Source organism: Pipistrellus kuhlii, unplaced genomic scaffold, assembly GCF_014108245.1.
Source record: "Pipistrellus kuhlii isolate mPipKuh1 unplaced genomic scaffold, mPipKuh1.p scaffold_m20_p_32, whole genome shotgun sequence".
Classification (NCBI taxonomy): Eukaryota; Metazoa; Chordata; class Mammalia; order Chiroptera; family Vespertilionidae; genus Pipistrellus; species Pipistrellus kuhlii.
The window spans coordinates 725,469-747,276 of NW_023425532.1; the positions used below are offsets into that span (position 1 = coordinate 725,469).

Here is a 21,808-nt window from a genome sequence, read left to right on the forward strand (position 1 = left end):
ATAAATAATGAATTCAATGAACAAAATAAACTGATAAATAAAATAGAACCAGAGACATGGAAACATGTAATGAACTGATGAATCTCAGAGGTGGGGGAGAGGCAGAAAGAAATTAACCAAAGAACTTGTATGAATATAGGCATAACCCCTGGATACAGAGAACAGGGTGGTGAAGGCCTAGGAAGGGTCTGGGTGGAGGGAGCAATGGGGTGAAAGAGAAGAATATTTGAAACACTCTCAACAATAGAGTTGTGTGTGTATGTGTGTGTGTGTGTGTGTGTGTATGTTGTGTGTGTGTGTGTGTGTGTGTGTGTGTGTGTGTTTAATAATAAGACGTAGCAAAAGTGATGTTGCATTACTTTAGAGGCTGGTTCAGGAAACAAGGAACTTCCCAATGGTTTGCTGGGCATGCTAGTGCTGGGGTAATTCAGCTGCCATGTTAGAAATGTAACAACTCTGAGGCCTCCATGTTTGAGATGACAGAGGCTTTGGTGGAATCCCCAGCTGAGCTCTCAGTCTGTAGCCAACATCACCTGCCAGTCATGTGAGGGAGGCAGATTAGATGCCAAGCTCATGGAGTTTTCAGATTATTGTAACCTCAAGTGGAGATCTAATAGCAACCACACAAAGTTTGCAGATGAAGACTGCCCAAGCAAGCCCTCCTCAAATTCCTGATGTGACTCCAATATCGCAATTAAAATAAAATGGTTAATTCAAGTAAAAAAAATAAATGAAGCATCTAGTCTAAAATTCTGAGGCAGGAATAAACTGGGTGCGTGAGGAACTGGGGAAAAAAAAGAAAATAGTGTGATGGAAGCATGTGAAAGAAGGGAGTGAGTGCTGAAATAAGATGTATTAATTAGTTTGCAAGGGCTGCCATAATAAAGTACCACAAACCAGGTGGCTTAAACAACAGAAATTTATTGTCTCAGTTCTGTAGGCTAGAAGTCCAAGATCAAGATATCAGCATGGTTGGATCATTGTAAGGTCTGTGAAGGGGAATCTATTTGTGCCTCTCTTCTAGCTTCTAATGGTTTTCTGGCAATCTCTGGTATTTCTTGGCTTGTAGAAGCATTACACTGATCTACACCCTCATCTTCACATGGTGTTCTCCCTGTGCATGTGCTTGTTTCCAAATTTTTCCATCTTATAAGGACATCAGTCATATTGAATTAGGGCCCACCCTACTCTAGTACAACCCCATCCTAACTTAACTAATCTCATCTGCAATGACCTTATTTCCAAATAAGGTTACATTCTGAGGTACTGACGATTATGATTTTAACATATGAACTTTAAGTGGACACAATTGAACACATAACCTAAGGTTAGTAAGATACACCAGATGAAGCTCATTACAGGCCTCAGAGACCAGGGTAAGAGGTTTGATTTTACCTTAGATGTAATGGGAAATCACCAAAGGGTTTTAAATTAGACAAATCATGTGATCTGATTTGTGTTTTAAAAGGTTATTCTGGCTTCTGTGTTAGATTATGAAAGAAAACAGCCTATGCCCACATAAGTCATAAGACTCCCCTGTTAGAGATGGGAATTCTCATCATAACAACTACTTAACTAGATCTGAGGCCTGAGTTTTCATTGTTCATCATTAGTTTGCAGGAGAAAAACATTAGCTTCCAATCAATGAGATGAACACATCCTTATAACCATATATAAAAATTCTGTTTTCTTTCCTGGGTGTTTATTGCAATATATATATATATATATTAGGGGCCCAGTGCACGAAATTCATGCACAGAGGTGGGTGTCCCTCTCCAATCTGAGACATCCCTCTCACAATCCAGGACTGCTGGCTCCCAACTGCTAAACTGCATGCCTTCCTGACTGCCCCTAACGACTTCTGACTGCCAGCCTGATCACCCCCTAACCACTCCCCTGCTAGCCTGATTGATGCCAAACTGCTCCCATGCCAGCCTGTTTGCTCCTATCTGTCCTCCTTTGCAGGCCTGATCAACCTAACTGCCCTCCCCTGCAGGTCTGGTCACCCCTAACTGCCCTCCCCTGAAGGCCTGGTCCCTCCCCAACTGCTCTTCACTGCAGGCCTGGGTCCCTCCCAGTTGTCCTTCCCTGCAGGCCTGGTCACCCCAACTTCCCTCCTCTGACAGCCTGCCGGTCTGGTCACCCCTAACTGCCCTCCCTTGCAGGCTTTATCACCCCCAACTACCCTCTTTTTCAGGCCTGGTCCCTCCCAACTGCCTTCCCCTGCTGGCCATCTGGTGGTGGCCATATTATATGTTGGGGTGATAGTCAATCTGCATATTACTCTTTTATTAGATAGGATAGAGGCCTGGTGTGTTGTTTGTCCTGAAGGGTGTCCCAGATCAGGATGGGAGTTCTCTTTGAGTGTGGGGTGGCCTGGGCAAGGGGCCTGTGGTGGTTTTCAGACTGGCCATATTCCCCAGTGACCCAAGCAGAGGCCCTGGTATCTGGGATTTATTTATCTTTTAGTATTGAAATTTTGTAGCCTGGAGTGGAGCCAAGCAAACCTCCTGCTTGCTCCGTGGCAGCAGCCATTTCTGTTGGGATTTATGTATCTTCTATAATTGAAATTTTATAGCCTTAAGCGAAGGCAGGCCATGGCTTCAGAAGCTTGGCTTCCGCCGAAACCTGTTTGGCTCAGTGGTAGAGCATCGGTCTGCGGACTGAAAGGTCCCAGGTTCGATTCCGGTCAAGGGCATGTACCTTGGTTGCGGGCACATCCCCGGTGGGGGGTGTGCAAGAGGCAGCTGGTCGATGTTTCTCTCTCATCGACGTTTCTAGCTCTCTATCTCTCTCCCTTCCTCTCTGTAAAAAATCAATAAAATATATTAAAAAAAAAAAAAAAAAAAAAAAAAAAAAAAGCTTCCTCCATCTCCATGCAGCAACCCTTGCCTCTGGCTCTCTCCAGCTCTGTGGCTGCCGCTATTTCTGTTTGGATTTATCATTTAAACTTTGTAGCCTTGAGTGGAGGTCTGGGCCTTCCAGGGTGTACAGAAAGCTTGGCTTCCTCCATCTCCAGGGAAACACAAGCCTCCCTCCTGCTCTCTGTGGCCACAGCCATCTTGGTTGGGTTTATTTGCATATTCTCTCCTGATTGGCTGGTTGGTGTGGCTTGTGGGAGTAGCTGAGATCTGGTCAATTTGTATATTACTCTTTTATTAGATAGGATATACAGACACAAGCTCCTGGTAGAAACTTCAAATATAATACCAAGGGAAGTAAATTAGCAAATACAGGATCCCAGATACTACTCCCCCACCCCTATTTATTGCCACTTCTCACTTTTCTATACACATTTATTTTAAAAGCTTCTTTGGAGATCTCCTTTCTAGAACCATTTCTATCACCTCTACAAATTTCTATACAGATTCATACCCACAATATATTATAATTTTAACACTAGGCCAACTGTCCAACCAGACAAGTGCTTATTACCCTCTTCCCATAAACTGGCCTGGAAACTTTCAGGATGAACAGGAGCAGTTAGCCCCAAGACTAATAGTAGAAAGATCACTGGACTTGCTGTCAAAATCACAAAGGTCCAGTTTCTGTCACAACACATTCTGCTAAGTCTCCATCTTAGTCTTAGTTTCCTCATATTTTGCCTACTCACAGGGTTGTTGTGATATTGAAGGGTATTTGTGCAATAAAGCATTCCTAGCATATTGCTGTGAGTGTAGACAACCCTCCTCTCCACTGTCCACATGCACACAAACATATATGTTGGTATTCATCCACATACAAGAAAGTTTTGCTTTTGTAACTGGAATTAGAAAGAGGAGTATGCTGGAGGACAGGCAAGGAGGGAAGGGTACAACTGCCTTTGTCAGATTGGTTGATATATGGAGTAAGGAAGGGTTCTCTGAGTGGCTTGACAGGCTTTAGATGTGACCAGGTGGGAATTGGAGCTGGAGAGAAGAAAGTGTGGCATCCCTCTTGAAAACCATGGCTGACAGTTTGGTTTGAGTGTGCCTAGGATGCCCTGATTTAGTGGTATACTCAGAGCTTTGGAGGCACAAATAATTGGAAAACATGTTATTCCCTACATTCTGGAATGTTAGCAGAATCAGGAGGGGAAAATAATTCTTCCACTAGAATAGACCTTTGATTTATCCCATTCTGAATTGACTGTTTTTGACTTTCATCTAGAGAATGGGTCTGTGTTTTCCTTTCATTGAATCCTTACTGCCTACTGATATGCAATAAATATCGGTTGGGTAAATTGACTATTCTCATCCATTATCTACTTTATCCCTCAAGACCAATGGAATAAGAATGATGTTTGAATAGCCAATTTGTAAAGCCCAGTTTCAATTCAACAATCCAATAAGGCAGGTTTTATGTCATTCCTACTTTACAGATGAGGTTACTGAGGTTGAGAGGTCAAATCATGCATCTAAAATCTTATGACAAATAAGTAGCAGATGCTAAAATAAGCATACCCTCAGTCACCTACAAATGGTTGTATGAGATGGTGGTTATCAGGTTGTGACTTACAAAATAAAAGACCTGGTTGAGGGTGGATACATGTGGTGTCCCTGAAAGGTGAAATACATGTAGGGAACAGATACATTTTCAAACAGGAAACAGGAACTAAGATGTCAAGCTTTCCATAGCCAGCCATTCCACTAATAATGTATTTTCAGAGGTCCTACTCTATGGTGGGTCCTATATCTGATAATTGGAACACAAGAGTAAACAAGTGGGCCCTATCCAGTTTGACTCAGTGGATAGAGTGTTGGCCTGCAGACTTAAGGATCCCAGGTTCAATTCTGATCAAGAGCATGTACTTTGGTTGCGAGCACATCCCCAGTGGGAAGTGTACAGGAGGCAGCTGATCAATGTTTCTCTCTCATTTATGTTTCTAACTCTCTCTTCCTCTCTGTAAAAAATAAATAAAATAAATTTTAAAAACAAAGAGTGAACAAGTGGAACAATGAGTGCTACAAGGTCGTGTTAAGATAGAGCCCACCGCCGGGACCGGTTTGGCTCAATGGATAGAGCGTTGGCTTGGGGACTGAAAGTCCCGGGTTCGATTCCGGTCAAGGGCATGTACCTTGGTTGCGGGCATATCCCCAGTAGGGGGTGTGCAAGAGGCAGCTGATCGATGACTCTCTCTCATTGATGTTTCAAACTCTCTATCTCTCTCCTTTCGTCTCTGTACAAAATTAATAAAATATATTTAAAAAAAAAAAAAGATAGAGCCCACCAAATGAGAGGCTGATAAGACTTCAGGGCAGGATAAAGCCTGAAATACCCTGTATGGCTTTTCAAATAATACTCTAAAATTTGGCACTAAACCTCCAGAAATCTATATTTTAATAGCCATTTCTGATTATTCTGATGTACACTCACAATCAGTCAGATGAGGTCATTGCACATCATGTTGACTCCCTTTTATTTTCCTTAAGCCTTTAGGTTAAAAATTCTTCCTCCACCACCTCAACTTGTACAATAAGCACACTCAGACCACCATATTAAAAAGGAATGATCTTCGCTATATCCCAGGGCCAGTGACATAAACAGAAAACAATTGCTTCGAAGGTAAGGAGACTCTTGTGGAACACAAAGCCATACTGTGAGGTCCAGAAGCCCCTTTTCAAGAGGAGACTCATCGTCCAAGGCTAATATTATAAATCCTGAGTATTGTTTGATCAAGAAAGGTAGCAATTCCTTGGTGGGAATGCAGACTAGTGCAGCCATTATGAAAAACAGTATGGAGTTTCTTCAAAAAAGTTAAATATGGGGCTGTCATTTCACCCAGTGATCCCACTACTAGGATAAATCCTAAGAGATCCAAAACACCAATCAGAAAGGATGTATGTTCATAGCAATGCTATTTACAATAGGTAAGTTCTGCAAGCCCAAAAGCCATCAGTAGATGAGTGGATAAAAAAGCTTTAGTATACTTATACCATGGAATACTATGCAGCAGTAAAAAAAAAAAAAAAAAAAAAAAAAGGATTTCTTACCCTTTGAGACAGCATGGAGGGACCTGAACAGTATTGTGCTAAGTGAAATAAATCGGTCAGAGAAAGACAAGTATGACATGATCTCACTCATGTGAAATCTAAATAACAAAATAGATCCAAAGATACAGAAGCATAGAACAGACTGTGGAATCTCAGAGGGAAGGCAGGGGAGGGTGGGAAGAGATCAACCAAAGAACTTGTATAGATAACCCATGAACACAGACAATAGAATGGTGAAAGCTTGGGGTGGGGGTGGGAGGACTAGAAGAGGTCAATGTGGGAAAAAGGCAACATATATAATACTTTCAATAATAATGTTTTGTTTTGTTTTTAAAAAGAAAGGTATCAATTCCTTTACAGTAAGCCTTGAGTCCAGGTCCTCTGACTCCAAATCCTATACTTTTCTCCTTCTATCTGTCTTTTGTTCTATCTGTAGCCTCCTGAATCAAGATCCTAAAATGTCTATTTAGAGACATTAGCAGTGGACAATACATAAGAAATGAACCTCTTCAACCACCCAGTGTATGATAATTTGTTATAGCAGCTTGAATTTACTAAGATACCTAAAAGAGTCCCAGTTTCATGCCTATTGTCCCTGGGTAATTATTAATATCACCACCATACTGTCAAAAGAGACACAGTCATACAAAACATTATGTGGCCATCCTAGTGAGGGAGGAACTGTAGTTGTTCTTTCCTCATTGGTTTTATCTGGAACACTGCTTTGAAAAAGAAGCTACAGCTTTCAGAATTGAGACAATAAGCTCCTTAAAGGCAATGACTGATAAGTGATTGCTTTTTTTAAATAAAAAAAAAACACATGAATTTTATTATATACATTAAAAATAGAAAGCAAATAAACTAAGAAATAAATTTTGATTGAATTTTGTATGCCCAGCATCTAACTGTATATATGAATTAATGCTTCTTGACCTGCCTACCCTCGCAGTTCTTTTCTGATCAAATCTTAGCTACATTCCAATCTCAATGATTGCACTGACATCTGGTGGTCATTTCTAGGTTTTAGTCTGGGCAACTCCTGAATTAGAGGATAAATTACTGTGTACCTCAAACTCCATCAAAGCCACTTTTATCTGAGCCCTATAGTAACTAGACATGAAACTCTAATTTGTAGCAAGTTGTTGATATCTAGTAACAACTAGATATGTTGGTATTTTTCTCAAAAGGTATTTAGATCAGAGGCCGAATGGTGATAGTATGCGAGGAGTCCAGTAAAATTATAACATCAAAAACTGAATTTATTTGTGACATTTTAGGCTTATGAGTGAGTTATTTTTACATAACAGGTGTTCTTCTTTAAATGATACCATGTAAGCTAAAGTCATTAAAGTTCTTGGTATCAAAAATATATCAAGTCAACACCAGTAAAGATGTGATCAAATGTCAACTGAAGGAATTATTTTTTTCTTTTCTTTTCTTTTTTTTTTTGTCTAAAGTTTTACATATGTTCCCTTTATCCCCAATTGACCCCCTCCTCCATCCCTTCCCATCCCAGGCAAGCTCCCACTGCCCCAGTATCTATGTCCATTGGTTATGCTAGTATGCATGCATAAAGTCCTTCTGTTGATCTCTTATCTCCCCCACCTCTCCCTAACCTTCCCGCTGTAATTTGACAGTCTCTTTGATGCTTTACTGCCTCTGCATCTATCTTTTTGTTCATCAGTTTATAATGTTCTTTATTATCCACAAATGAGTGAGCTCATGTGGTATTTTTCTTTCATTGACTGGCTTATTTCACTCAGCATAATGTTCTCCAGTTCCATCCAGGTTTGATTGAGTTTTGGGAGCTTGTATTTTTTCTAAGAACATGTCCATCTCATCTAGGTTGTCTTTTTTGTTGGAATAGAGTTGTTCATAGTATTTTTTATAATCATATGTATTTCTGTGGGATCTGTTGTTACTTCACCTCTTTCATTTCTGATTTGTTTAGTTGGGTCCTCTCTCTTTGCTTCTTGGTGAGCCTGGCTAAAGGTTCATCAACCGTTTATCCTTCCAAAGAACAAGCTCTTGGTTTTGTTGATTTTTTTGTGTGTATTTTTTTCAGTCTCTATGTCATTTATCTATGCTCTGAGCTTTATTATTTCCTTTCTTCTGCTTACATTGAGCTTTTCTTGTTGATCTCTCTTTGAGTTGTAGGGTTAGATAATTCATTACCATTGTTTCTTATATAACTATTCCCCTTCTTATCTATGTATTCATTTACTATTGGAAAAAGGAGAATAGAGAGTAGCTAGGCCTGAGTTTGTGATTGTAATTCATTAAGCTATTAGTAGAAGAATAGAACAAGTGAGGAAAGGAATAACAGAAGCAAAAAAACCAGCAACAAAAACAAACAACAAAAAAACAAATACTAATAAGCAATAAGAACCAAACCAATCAATAATCAAACATTAGCAATACAGAAAGAAAAAGGCAAATAATTAAAAAAGAAAAAAAACAAAACAAAACCAAAAAGGGAAGTAAAAGTAAACCTGGATAGTGAAGAAAGATAAAACTGTGTATGGTCTTGAAGCAGGGTAGCAGATATTAGATATATGTGTAAGATAATTTTTTATTTATTTTTATTTATTTTAAAAAATATATTTTATTGATTTTTTACAGAGAGGAAAGGAGAGGGAGAGAGAGTCAGAAACATTGATGAGAGAAAAACATCGATCAGCTGCCTCCTACACACTCCCCACTAAGTATGTCCTCACAACCAAGGTACATGCCCTTGACTGGAATTGAACCCAGGAACCCTGAGTCCACAGGCTGATGCTCTATCCACTGAGCCAAGCCAGCCAGGGCATAAGATAAATTTTTAACGGGGAGTAAAAGGAAAAGATAGGGAAAAACTAAAGCAGTAACAGGGTAAGAAAAACAGGGCAAAGGGGAACATGAGGAAGAGAATGTGGTATAAAGGAAAAACTGAGAGTAAAATAATGCTAAAGAAAAAATAAAAATAGAATGTAAAACACTAATCCCAAAATAAAATAAAGAAAAAATAATTTAAAACTTTTTAAAAGGTAAAATAATAGTAGTAATAATCTTACCTAATAAAAGAGTAATATGCAAATTAACCATCACTCTGCTACATCCATAAGCCATGCTCACCAGCCAATCAGAGTAAGCATGCAAATTAACGTCAATCAACATGGCTGCAGCCACAGAGAGCAGGAGGGAGGCTTGGGTTTCCCAGGCAACAGAAAAAGTCAAGCTTTCCACCTGCCCTAGCTGGCCTAACCCTCCACTCAAGGCTACAAAGTTTCAGTTATAGAAGGTAAACAAAGCCAAACAGAAATGGCAGCAGCCACGGAGCAAGGCAAGCAGAAGGTTTGGCCGCTCCAGGCTACAAAGTTTCAATTGTAGAAGGTAAATAAATTCCAGATACCAGGGCCTCCGCTTGGGTCACCAGGGGGTGTGGCTGGCCTGAAAACCACCACAGGCCCCTCACCCAGGCCGCCCTACACCCCAAGAGAACCCCCACCCTGATCCAGGACACCCTTCAGGGCAAACCAGCTGGCCCCCACCCATGCATCAGGCCAATATCCTATCTAATAAAAGGGTAATATGCAGATTGACCATCACTCCAACACACAAGATCAAGATAGCTGCCCCCATGTGGTCAAAGATCCTTCCCCCATATGAACACAAAATGGCTGCCACAAGATGGTCAGTAGGGGAGGGCAGTTGGGAGGAACCAGGCCTGCAAGGGAGGGCAGTTGTGGATGATCAGGCAAGCAAGGGAGGGCAGTTGGGAGGCATCAGGCCTGCAAAAGAGGGCAGTTGGGGGTGACCAGGCCAGCAGAGGAGGGAAGTTGGGGGCAAACAGACTAGCAGGGGAGCAATTAGACATCAATCAGGCTGGCATGGGGTGATTAGGGGGTGATTAGGCTGGCAGGCAGAAGCGGTTAAGGGCAATCAGGAAGGCAAGCAGGTGAGCAGTTGGGAGACAGCAGTCCTGGATTGTGAGAGGGATGTCCAACAGTCCGTTTAGGCCCAAACCCACCGGATCAGGCCTAAACGGGCAATTGGACATCCCTAGAGGGGTCCCAGATTGGAGAGGGTGCAGGGTGGGCTGAGGGACACCACTATCCGCTCCCCCACTATGCACGAATTTCGTGCACAGGGCCTCTAGTAGTAATTATAAACAAAAATAAAAATTTTTAAAAAGGTAAAATCAAATAAGAAAGAAAAAAATTAGTTTCCCAAGTAAAAGATAAAAAAATAAAAATGTGAAATAGTGAAGGTCATTCACTTTCTCTACTGTTCTGTTTGGCAGGTCTGTTTCCTGTCAGGTAGGCAGCCCAGAATTGGAATTCCCTGTGTTTTAAAGTTCCTCTGCGTCATAAGGCACAATCCTTTTTTTTCAAGCAGTTGGGGACTCTGTTTCTCAGCCTGTCTTTAGTTGCATTCACTACAAGAGTCAATTACTGATACAACCCCTGGGTGGCAGTGTTTCTGTATTGATATCCCAGGCTAAAAGTCCCCTCCCTTAAACAGCTTTTAGATGGCTTTCCCTGCCTCACTAAATGCTGGGTTAGAGGGATGGACTGCCCCAAACCTGGCTTTCTGTTCGTTTCTGCACTCTCCATTTTCCAGGTTCCACAAAAACAGATTTCTCGTGCAGTCTCGGCGAGTGTTTTTTTATTAGAAGATCCTATGTACTGGGCTTAGTAATCAGAGCCAAGTATTTAAAAAAGAAAAAGAAAAAGCCACAGGATGCACACAGTTTTCCCCTTGGCACTCCACAGCCAGCACACTGGCAGAACTCCAGACTGCCCTGCTATGCCCAGCCCTGCCATGGGTTAATTTCTATAGCCTCCTTCTGCCCGCAGCCCTGTGGACCCCCTTCCACATTTGAGGGCTACACTTACCCCAACAGCGCATATTTTTGTGGGGCGCAGTCGTCCTTTGAGACTGTGGCTTCCCCCGCGCACTTTTCACGTGCATTTTATGTGCATTTCTCCCTTCAGCCTGGACCCCAGATCTCACCTCTCCCTAGGCCAGTGGTGAGCGATCCGCTGTTTGGGAGCCACATGCGGCTTTTTGGCCCCTTGAGTGTTCTAACACAGGGGTCGGCAAACTCATTAGTCCACAGAGCCAAATATCAGCAGTACAATTGAAATTTCTTTTGAGAGCCATTTTTTTTAAACAAACTTCTTCTAACGCCACTTCAAAATAGACTCGCCCAGGCCGTGGTATTTTGTGGAAGAGCCACACTCAAGGGGCCAAAGAGCCGCTTGTGGATCGCGAGCCGTGGTTTGTCCACCATGGCCCTAGGCGAAAGCTGACCTATCTGTCCACGGATTTTCTTACCATCCACGGATTTCTCACCAGCTGTGTTTAATTTGCCAGTTCCAGGTGGATATTAATCAATTCAGCTGTTCCTTCTCTCTGCTCTGTGAGAAAGACAAGGGTCATCAGCCTACTCACGCCGCTTTTTCTCCTCCTGGACAGACTTTCTAGGCTACCAGAGGTCGGAGAGGCTGGAGTCTTGGTATTCCTGAGGCAGCTTGTCCCTGGGGATTGTGGTTGTAGGGTCCCAGGAGGTATCCGAGGTCTCCCCAGTTGAAGGTAAGGCTGGGCTCCATATCACCACCACTCTCCCCTTCAAGGTGATGCAGACTCTGCGCAGAGCCGGCCACTCTGGGAAAGATTTCAGCAGCAGTAAAGGCTGCCCGGCCAGGGGAGACCCGTCAGGCAGTCCCCAACAATTCCTTGGAATATAGCTGTCTCTCACTCACAAATATAGACACTCCCTGCACATCCACTCATGCTCCTTTCTTTCTCTCACTCACACACTATCTTGCAGCCTACCGCTGTCAGCCGCCATCTTGGAATCTCTAAAGGATTTCTTAAATGAAAACTTGCACACATAGTAAACTGCCTTACTAGTGGTTTGGCTAACAAAGAGAGGAAAAGAGTGAGGAAAACAAATCATATGCAGGAAAAATAGAGTGAGAAAGTAGGAAAATCATACTTCAAAGTATAGCAAGTCCTCACTTAATGTCGTTGATAGGTACTGTGACTAAGTAAAATGACATATAGCAAAACCAAATTTACCTCAGGCTTATTCACAGAAATTAGAGTTAAGCATCTCATCAATGTTATAACCAAGTGATGTTGAACAAAACAGTTATTTGAGGACCTGTTGTATAGCTTCTGTTTGCTTTCTAGAGAGGTGTATAAAAGAAATGTTTGTATATTTGAGTATCTCCCTGAAAAGTTCCCTCCTTGGTCACTTCAGAGGGTTTCCAACATACCATAAAGAGGTTCATACTAGCCCTACTATTCATTGAGGAACATTTCAATCACCCACCCTACTCCTTGTAAAAAGTGACAGTACATAGGTAAAAGTCTATCAAAGTCCATCATTAAAAACTCAAAAAAGAGAGAAAATTACAGCTCCCAGTTAATTCTCATGCCATCAGGAAAGTATCACCAATGTATGAGGCAAGACCATTTAAGTAGCCATAATGAATGAGGTATCTGGAATCTCTGAGAATATTTTGTAAGCTGCCCCTCATTTGTCTCTTTTTGGTAAAAAGTATTACTGCCGAAACCGGTTTGGCTCAGTGGTAGAGCGTCGGTCTGCGGATTGAAAGGTCCCAGGTTCGATTCCGGCCAAGGGCATGTACCTGGGTTGCGGGCACATCCCCAGTAGGGGGTGTGCAAGAGGCAGCTGGTCAATGTTTCTCTCTCATCGACGTTTCTAGCTCTCTATCCCTCTCCCTTCCTCTCTGTAAAAAATCAATAAAATATATATTTTTTTAAAAGTATTACTGAATCTCACCCGGTTGGCATGACCAAATGGTTGAGCATCGATCTATGAACTAGGAGGTAATAGTTCAATTCCAGGTTGGGACACATGCCTGTGTTGTGGGCTTGATAACCAGTGGGTGGCATGCAGGAGATAGCTTAGCTCATCGATGATTCTCTCATCATTGATGTTTCTCTCTCCCCCTTCCTCTCTGAAATCAATAAACATATATTTTTTAAAAAGTATTACTGAATCTGTAAATGTAAAAATAATTAAACAGTTAATAAATCTTTTTCAGAAGTGAGCTTGCTAGTAGGAATTTGCAGTTGCCTTTTATACTATCCTCCACTGACCCTGATATACTGCTCCCCCGATTTTATTTTTAGAAATCAATAGCAGAGACCGGTTTGGCTCAGTGGATAGAGCGTCTGCTTGTGGACTGAAAGGTCCCAAGTTCGATTCCGATCAAGGGCACGTACCTTGTTTGTGGGCACATCCCCAGTAAGGGGTGTGCAGGAGGCAGCTGATGGATGTTTCTCTCTCATTGATGTTTCTAACTCTCTATCCCTCTCTCTTCCTCTCTGTAAAAAAAAAATCAATAAAATACATTTTTTAAAAGAAATCAATAGGTACAAAATTGAAAGTCATCAAAAACACACAAGACACCAAGTTGGATAAGGCTGTGCTTTATTACATGCATAATTACAAATCTGTGCTAAGTGGAAATGTATAAAGCAATGGCAACCTGGGTTTAAGCCACACAGAGAAAGGACTAGACAATCCCATTAACCCTTCTGCCAATGCCCATTCCATTGCCTTTAACATGATTATTTCCATTTCATACAATTTGCATAGCACTTACTCATCAAAGTACTTTCCATTCATTGTCTCAATTTATCCTCACAACAACCCTGTGAGGTAGGTAGGGCAATTAACACTATCCCCATTTTACAGATGGGAACACTGAGGCACAGAACGGTTAAGATCTCGAGGCTAGTTAGTAGAAGCATAGGGAATAAATAACTCCCCAGCCCATGTCTTCCTTTTTAGACTTGCTATGCATGACCAAGGAGCAGAATGAAGTGAGCAGTGACTCACAGCTTTGGTACAGGCTGTACCTATGAACAGGGACCAACATCTCTAAAAGTTAGAATAAAGCTACAATAAGAAAGCGTGACTATACGGATTGGCAACATTCAGATAAATAAACACTCTGAACAGTTCAGCTTCCTGTGGAAACTCAGGCTATATTAGCTTTGGTTGTAGTTGATGTCTATACACTAGCTTCAGCTAAACTTCTACCAACTCTTATGAACTAAAATGTTTAGTTAGACAGATTTTCTTTGGCTACCATAGCTGGAGCCGGTCCTATGAATGAGCTTATCACAGAGATATTCCTATAGTTGCCCATGGGCTAGAACCCTCTGATCCTCCTGGCCTCATTGGCTCACCCAAAGGATAGTGTTTCTCCCATAGCCAGAGATGAATGGATAGAGGTAAGAGCATGATGTTGGCCTTGGTCAAATGAAGAAGAGTCACCAACATGACATCAATGTCATCCTTAAGTTATATGACCTGGGTGCTGTCTATCAGGCTCAACTCCTTTCTGGTCTGTACCTGGTTAGCAGCATAGCTTCAAAAGACAGTTGAAAAGAACAAAATATTAAGCACATCATTGTTTATCTAGAATGAAATTAATTCTTAATCATTACATAGTCCCAAAGGACCAAATATATAATAAAAACTAAATACTTGTTTAAAAAGCTAGTACTAAAAAGGACAACAGGAGAGAAAAGATGGATAAGGGATAAAGTAAAATGGAGGAGGGAAAAGGAACACTCTTAAATGTCAATATATTTTGAGGTACACTAAGTATAACAATGAGGCTGAAGATTCCTGCCTTGATAAAACCATCTCAGGCCACTCCCTTGTCTCCATTTTGCCAGGTGGCATTTCACTTACCAAATCCTACACTGCTTCTGACTTTCAAAAGATTTGGACTAGTACATAATAATAAAGTTTATCAATGAACACTTCATATTTCTGCCTTCAGGACGCTAAAACCCTTGACACTCCCAATAAATACCACTCGCTTTTGCCCATGCAGTGGAGCAAAGTTCCATTGGCCCCATCAACTCAGAATTATCTTCTATTCTCTGTTTTCAGAATGATCCTCTCCTTTCTCCAAGGTCCACATTTGAAACAATATGCTTGTAACAGCTGAGAAAGTTTTGAACTTAAGGGAGGAAGGAGAGAAAGAGAGAGACAGAGTCAGGGGAGAGGATGGGATAAAAGGAAGAGAGAGAGGCAAAGATCACTTTTTGAAATCCTTATAATTTTGTAGTATCACATGCCTTTCTTTAAGCAAGGCATTCATTCAATGAGTGTGCAAACAGAAGCTGAAGACCCTTTGGCAGGAACATAGAGGTAGGAATTTATGACTGCAGGGTTGGGCTGAATGACCCAATAAGCCCCATGCAAGAAACGCAAACTCTGCACATCGACTTAATTCTTTCTTTTCTTTTCTTTTCTTTTCTTTTCTTTTCTTTTCTTTTCTTTTCTTTTCTTTCTTTTCTTTCTTTCTCTTTCTTTCTTTCTTTCTTCTTTCTTTCTTTCTTTCTTTCTTTCTTTCTTTCTTTCTTTCTTTCTTTCTTTCTTTCTTTCTTTCTTTCTTTCGTGATCTGGCAAAACCAGATAACACAGTGGAAAAACCAATTTTGTTCCCTACATCACTTGAAAACTTTACCCAGGACCAGATGTTATGAAATGAGACCCTGGCAAGCAAATGTTTGGGGAATAACCTGAATTTTCTAACACCTGCTATTCCAAGAACTTCTCTCCTCGGAGCAAACAATTGAAATTGAAGCAGAGCAAAAGTCCTATGGTTGCCACAGGTATAGTACACGGATTTCCTATCAAATTTACACAGCTCCCTGAGCTCTGATCTGAGAAACCCTCACCTTTTTCTTTCTAATGTAAATAAGTACATGCTGGGGAGGCTAAAAATATAGATTTTAAAATATTTTGTTATCAAAATTCAAGACAATCTCCCTAACGTTTATCATTTAAGCAACGGCAGTAGTGGCTCCCCACCTTCAAGAGCAGATGTCTTGTCTTATGTCAGCCCTCTCCATAAAAATAGACTCACTTTAGCTAAATACTTTTGCTTGGAAGGCTTGGTCTTTGGGAGACTATTTGACTCCCCACCCCCCCTTGGAGCACATGATCAAGCAGTTTATAAATGCCAAGATGTGTGGCTGGCCTTCCTTCCACCATCTTATATAAACCATATTCTTTTCTTTCTAGGGTTTTTCCACTGCCATAACTCTCCATTCCCTCTCCAAAGGGAATCCAGGCAATCTCAATATTTTGTTTTTGTTTTTTAAATCAAGCTTTTAAGATATTCAGAGTACATATATAGACATCTATATTTTTAAAGGACTCAATAGTCAACCTCCCCTTTACTTTCTAAATTCCTAATCTTTCTCAGGGTTTTTAAGAGCTCAATACTCTGTGCACTGCCATGGCAGATGCTCTCCTGCTTTCTCTGAACTGATGGATTGCATGTATTTGGCTCTGATCCAATGCAGGTAAGTCGATTCTTCACAGTACAATGTGGTCAGTCATCAGTAAGTACTTTGGCAATATAAAACACACTGGTTGTTTCAAATTCTCTATATTGTCTTCACAATCATTAAAAACTCAGCTTCAAAAATTGCACTCCTATGATTTTAAAAAGATACTGCAGGGTAACAAGTACACTTTCCTCCTTATCACCCAACAAAACAAACCAAGATCAAAACTCAATGGGACAGGTAATTTAAATACTTAAAACATAGAGCGACAATTATGTTCCATGATGGACTCTATTATATGCTAAGGTTTTTTTATAACATATTTTCTTCCCCCACCCCTGAACAGGTTCTTAACATGATTGAGAATTATTTCGCAGCCTTAGACCATTACTTTATCATTCTCATGTTTAAATACAATTGAAGGCTGGCTACAGAAATTTTACTGTACTCTGTTCTTTCTGTAAAGCGTTCAGATTCAGCCTTTGGTACCAAAACAATTGAAGTGCTTTGCAGTTAAATCAGCAAATTAATAAATAATTTATTCTGCCAGCTGGCAAATCCAAAGTATTGTCGGTGTCAGATTATACACCAGAGGATATCTGTTCTATGGACTAGTCCACCTCTGCTCCATAGCTGGGCTGAGCCAGAAGGAGGCCAGAGCCAGAAAAGAGCAAAGTATCTGAACAAACTTCTAAATACAAATGATCTTGAGAGTGGCCTGTTATTTTGTGTTTTCAGTCCCCTAATTCTTCCCTCTAATGGTATAACTAATCATCCATTAAGTGCTTGAGGTTCATTAATTTTTTTACATTAAAGATACAAAATATAGCAGACTTTTATAAATCTATACACTCTCGCTCCTTTCATGACTGGATATTATTCCTTGGAAAATCCTGAAGTACTTATTGGCATTTCTTTGTAAATCCTTCCCTTGTGTCAGGCAATTTCCTTTTGTTAATACCAAACTAGACTAGTTTAAACTCATTCATTTTTAAATCACAGATCATCTTGCCTTTTGTCATTGAGGTCTATGGACATCTGACAGACCTCCCTAATTCAGCTCTGTTTGTTGGCTAAGTTGTCCAACTGCTGAATTAGCAATGTCAGAAAGAACATTTTCCTTTGCCTCAAGACAAGAAACTTTTGAGTGGTGAGGTACTGAGTTAGCAGTCTAGCAGGGAACTCCAGCTGCAATTAGCCAACCTTTGAGCCAAACCATAGGATTTGACATATAATGCATACCATACACTATAGCTACGTCTAGCATATGAGTTACATGGATTCCTGAGAAGCTGAGGTTAATGGATGAAACTTATCAGGAGTGAGGTATCAAAGGAATATTATTCTCCGGAGGGCCAATCGGTTCTTAGCATCTAGAAAGTTTACCTTGGCACAGTGTTATCTGATTTCTTGAATTTAGTCTCTGAAGTAGCACCTTAACACTGGCTCATCTGTCTAAAATTATAAACAGAGCCTAGAAGAAACACAAAGGCAAACTTAGAAATCCCTCCATCTCGCTGCTGCACTACGAAATGCAACCAAATCTCTCATTGTCATCAAATACCAGAAAAACTACCATTTCCTGTTTTGCAAACTTTAGTTGGGCAGCTAATAAGGTAAGTAATGATCCAGATAATTTACAGATAAGAACTTCAATTTCTACACAATGTACCAGAGTAGTCAGGCAAAATAGCCACATCTCATGCAAGGGAATCAGTAACATGTAAGTGACAAAAGATGTAAAGTTGCTGAGTTATGACTACCATAAAATATACCCTAGAGTGTTTTTCTTTTTCATTAAAATGCTAGAGTGATATACTTAAAATAAAAATAAAAAACTTGGGACTGCTTTGATATTTTAAAGATAAAAGTAAAAATCAGCCTTGACTACCTAGTTCTGGGTAATAACAATTTCAGATTTGGGAAAGATAAGAACTAAGGGTTTAAAAAAAAAAAAGCTTAGACTCTGGGATCAGCAGCTTTAAAATGAGGTATGAAGTGTTTGGGGAAGAGAGGTGGAGGGCTGGGAAGGATCTGCTGAGTGACTGCTGATTCCAGGTTAGAAGGATGGAGAGAAGGGCTGGGGAACAGACTTGTAAAATGCAAAAGGCTGAACTTTCACCCCTGGCAGTTAAGTCTCACTGCTGTGGGCATCGGTGTGGAAATTGAGGCATGGTAGCAGTGACTGGGTTATAGAACAGAGCCATGGTTGTAGGTTATCTCTGGTCCACATGCCAAAAAGATTACTGAGGCTTGGTTTATAATTTAACTAGCCCTGGGAATTATTTTCGTAATAGGAATGATTAACTTGGGACTGAGGAGTGGGAAGGGGCAAAGAATTGAGGGGGAACAACTACACGTGGATAAACTGTAGAAAGTGAAACAGTGATCGGAATGATGGTGGTGGCTCTGTAATTCCACCAGGTGTCTCTAGACTGTGATGTTTTCTACTGCAGTTAAGGTGGTAGGAAATTCAGACAGGCACCTTTTCAATTAGATGCAAGCACCTTTGGTGTTACCAGGCCTTATCCACACCCTGGGGTGTTAGGATGGTTCTGCATTTCATTCAGAATTCTAAGGAGCTGCAAGGGAGTCACAACTGCCTATTCTGTTTCGATGACTTGAATATATCTGAAAGTACCCCGAGCCTAAATTCATGTTCACAGGAACAATACTGACCTGTCCTACATACTTCACACTGGGAGGAGGCATGGGTGTCCAGTTATTTTAGTACTGGTGGTCTTTATGAAGGAATGAATGAGAACGTAGATACAGTTCAGAATCTTCCCTAGTTTACCAGTATGCAGTCTAGACTTGGTTCCCTTTATTATCCTTATATATTCCAGAAGCCTAAAGCACCATCACTCATGGAGGTGGCATCTGGGTAAGAGGATGAGCTGGAACCTCACAAAATTTAAAGTTCCTAGTCATTGACTTTGCTTAGAACTTCACTAATCATTCATCTGGAGAAATCATTCCTCGCTACTAATAAATGCACGGTAAAGTCCTTGTCTACTAGCAAACAAATACCACCTAGAAAACTACCCTTCTTAGAGTAGACAAGGAGAAAGCTCTATAACTTATCTTTGCACACTTCAAAAGAGTACCAGGAACAAGCAAGCCATTAAAATCAACCTCTCTAAATTCACTTAGAGGAGATTAACCAAAGCAGCATTGTATTATAATCAGATATTAAAATTAACATACACATACACACACAAACTAATAATGCTAAATATTGTAACAGGAGCAAGATAATGTTTGAACTGAATTTTCACAGTCTGGAAAATGCCATTACTATTTTCCTTCTGGTTTTCTTCTCTGTAGTTGGAAAAGCAAAGCTCCTTAGTTTACACTTCATCTTCCACCAATGATAGAGTCCCAAAAAAGTGACTTTTTCATGAGTTTCCTGCAGGCTATCAGTTAGGACGGTCAATATTTTTCTTGCATAGTTTTCAGTGATTGCATATTGGCTAACAGCTGTTTTAAATTAAAAAAATATCTTTAAAAAAAGAAAAATAGTTAAACCATAGCAATCTTGTTTACTCTTTCATGAAATCTTTGTAATGCAACATCACAGAAGCCTAACTGCATTTTCTCCTAAAGAGATTAACTTCCAGAAATTATTATGTAGTGCAACTGGTTAACTTGTAGGAAAGAGACAACACACTAATATAACTTCACCATCCAGATATGGGAAATGTGTTTTGGGTACCCAGTTAACAAAATATATCCACGGTCTGCAATGTCCTTTCTGTTTTGAATCCAGCACCACCCTGTGATTCTAGTTGAAGAGAATGGACTCAGGATCTTGGTTCGCCATCTGTGCTATATGCTTTAACACATCCTTCTTGGTAATGATTCCAAGCAATCGCCTAAAAGACAAAACAAAACAATAAAACAAAAAAATCTGTAGTTAAAATAACATTCTTAAAGGGGATACTTTTACTTTTCCGTCATATTTGTCAATGCTACCTCTGATAAGGGTTTAATCTCCAAATGTTACAGGAAATTCACACAACTTAACAAAAGATAAACAGTCTAATAAAAAAAAATGGGCAATGGACCTAAATAGAAACTTTTCAAAAAAGGACAAATATTATAGAAGGCCAAGAGACATGAAAATATGCTCAAAGTCACTAATTAACCAAGCAATGCAAATTACAATACAACAGCAATGAGGTACCATCTCACACCTGTCAGAATGGCTATCATCAACAAATCAAGGATGTGGAGAAAAAGGAACCCTTGTGCACTGCTGGTAGGAATGCAGACTGGTGTAGCCACTGTGGAAAACAGTATGGCGTTTCTTCAAAAAATTAAAAATGGAACTTCCATTTGACCCAGTAATATTACTTCTAGGAATATATCCCAATAAGTCAAAAACACTAATCAGAAAAGATATATGTACCCCTATGTTCATAGCAGCACAATTTATAATAGCTAAAATTTGAAAACAGCCTAAGAACTCACAGCAGATGAGTGGATTAAAAAACTATGGTACATCTACACAATGGAATACTACGCTGCAGTAAAAAAAAGAAGTAACTTTTACCATTTGCAACAGCATGAATGGACCTGGAGAACATTATGCTAGTCAGATAAAGATAAATATCACATGATCTCACTAATTTGTAGAATATAATTAACAACATAAACTGGTGAACAAAAATAGATCCAGAGACAAAGAAATACCAAACAGAGTGTCCAAACTCAGAGGGAAGGTAGGGGAGGGGGTAAGAGATCAACCAGAGGACTTGTATGAATGCATACTAGCATAACCAATGGACACTGACACTGGGGTGGTGGGGGAGGGTTGTACTGGGAGGTGAGAGTGGCTGGGCGAGGGTTGATGGTGGGGGAGAGGAGACATATGTAATACTTTAAACAATAAAAAAGGGGGGAAAAAGAAATATCCCAGAAAGAAAGAGCCTTGGCCTTAGGAGTCAGAAGATTTATGTTTAAAGCCTACCTGTACTACACACTGAGTGACCAGATTATTATGATCTCTGAATGCATAATAATCTGGTCACTCAGCATATATATTATATATTTTAGTGGCTCAGTGCATGAATTCGTGCATGGATGGGGTCCAGCCAGCCTGGCCAGGGGGAGGGAACATGGGTGGTTGGCCGGCCTGCCTGCTGGTTGAACTCCTGATTGAGGGGACAATTTGCATATTAGCCTTTTATAATAAAGATCTACACTGAGCGGCCAGATTATTATGCATTCAGAGATCATAATAATCTAGCCACTCAGTGTATATTAACTGGGAGTGCTAGTATAAATCTCCCAACCTCATTGAAACTTGGTTTTTTCATCCTCATATTATTGTGGAAAAACAAAGGTATTGTAAGGACCAAATAGTATACATATACTGTTTAATACCATTATAATTTCATAAGAACACAGCTACTTCTTTTGTGGGGAGGAACTGACTTATATATAATATGCAACATGCTGTTCACACGTCTCAAACCCATTTTCTTCCTCAAACT

General features: G+C 40.4%; 1 protein-coding gene across 5 annotated transcripts in view; it reads right to left on the reverse strand.

The window, feature by feature from the left end:
* Positions 1 to 13,405: 13,405 nt before the first annotated feature.
* Positions 13,406 to 21,808, reverse strand: part of CLCN5 (chloride voltage-gated channel 5) — a 129,907-nt gene continuing 121,504 nt past the window's right edge. For all 5 annotated transcript variants that reach the window (XM_045570363.1, XM_036460464.2, XM_036460463.2 and 2 more), the window contains one exon: positions 13,406 to 20,185. In XM_045570363.1, the coding sequence (XP_045426319.1) occupies positions 20,095 to 20,185 (91 nt within the window). In that variant the 3' untranslated portion in view covers positions 13,406 to 20,094. The remainder of the gene's footprint in view (positions 20,186 to 21,808) is intronic.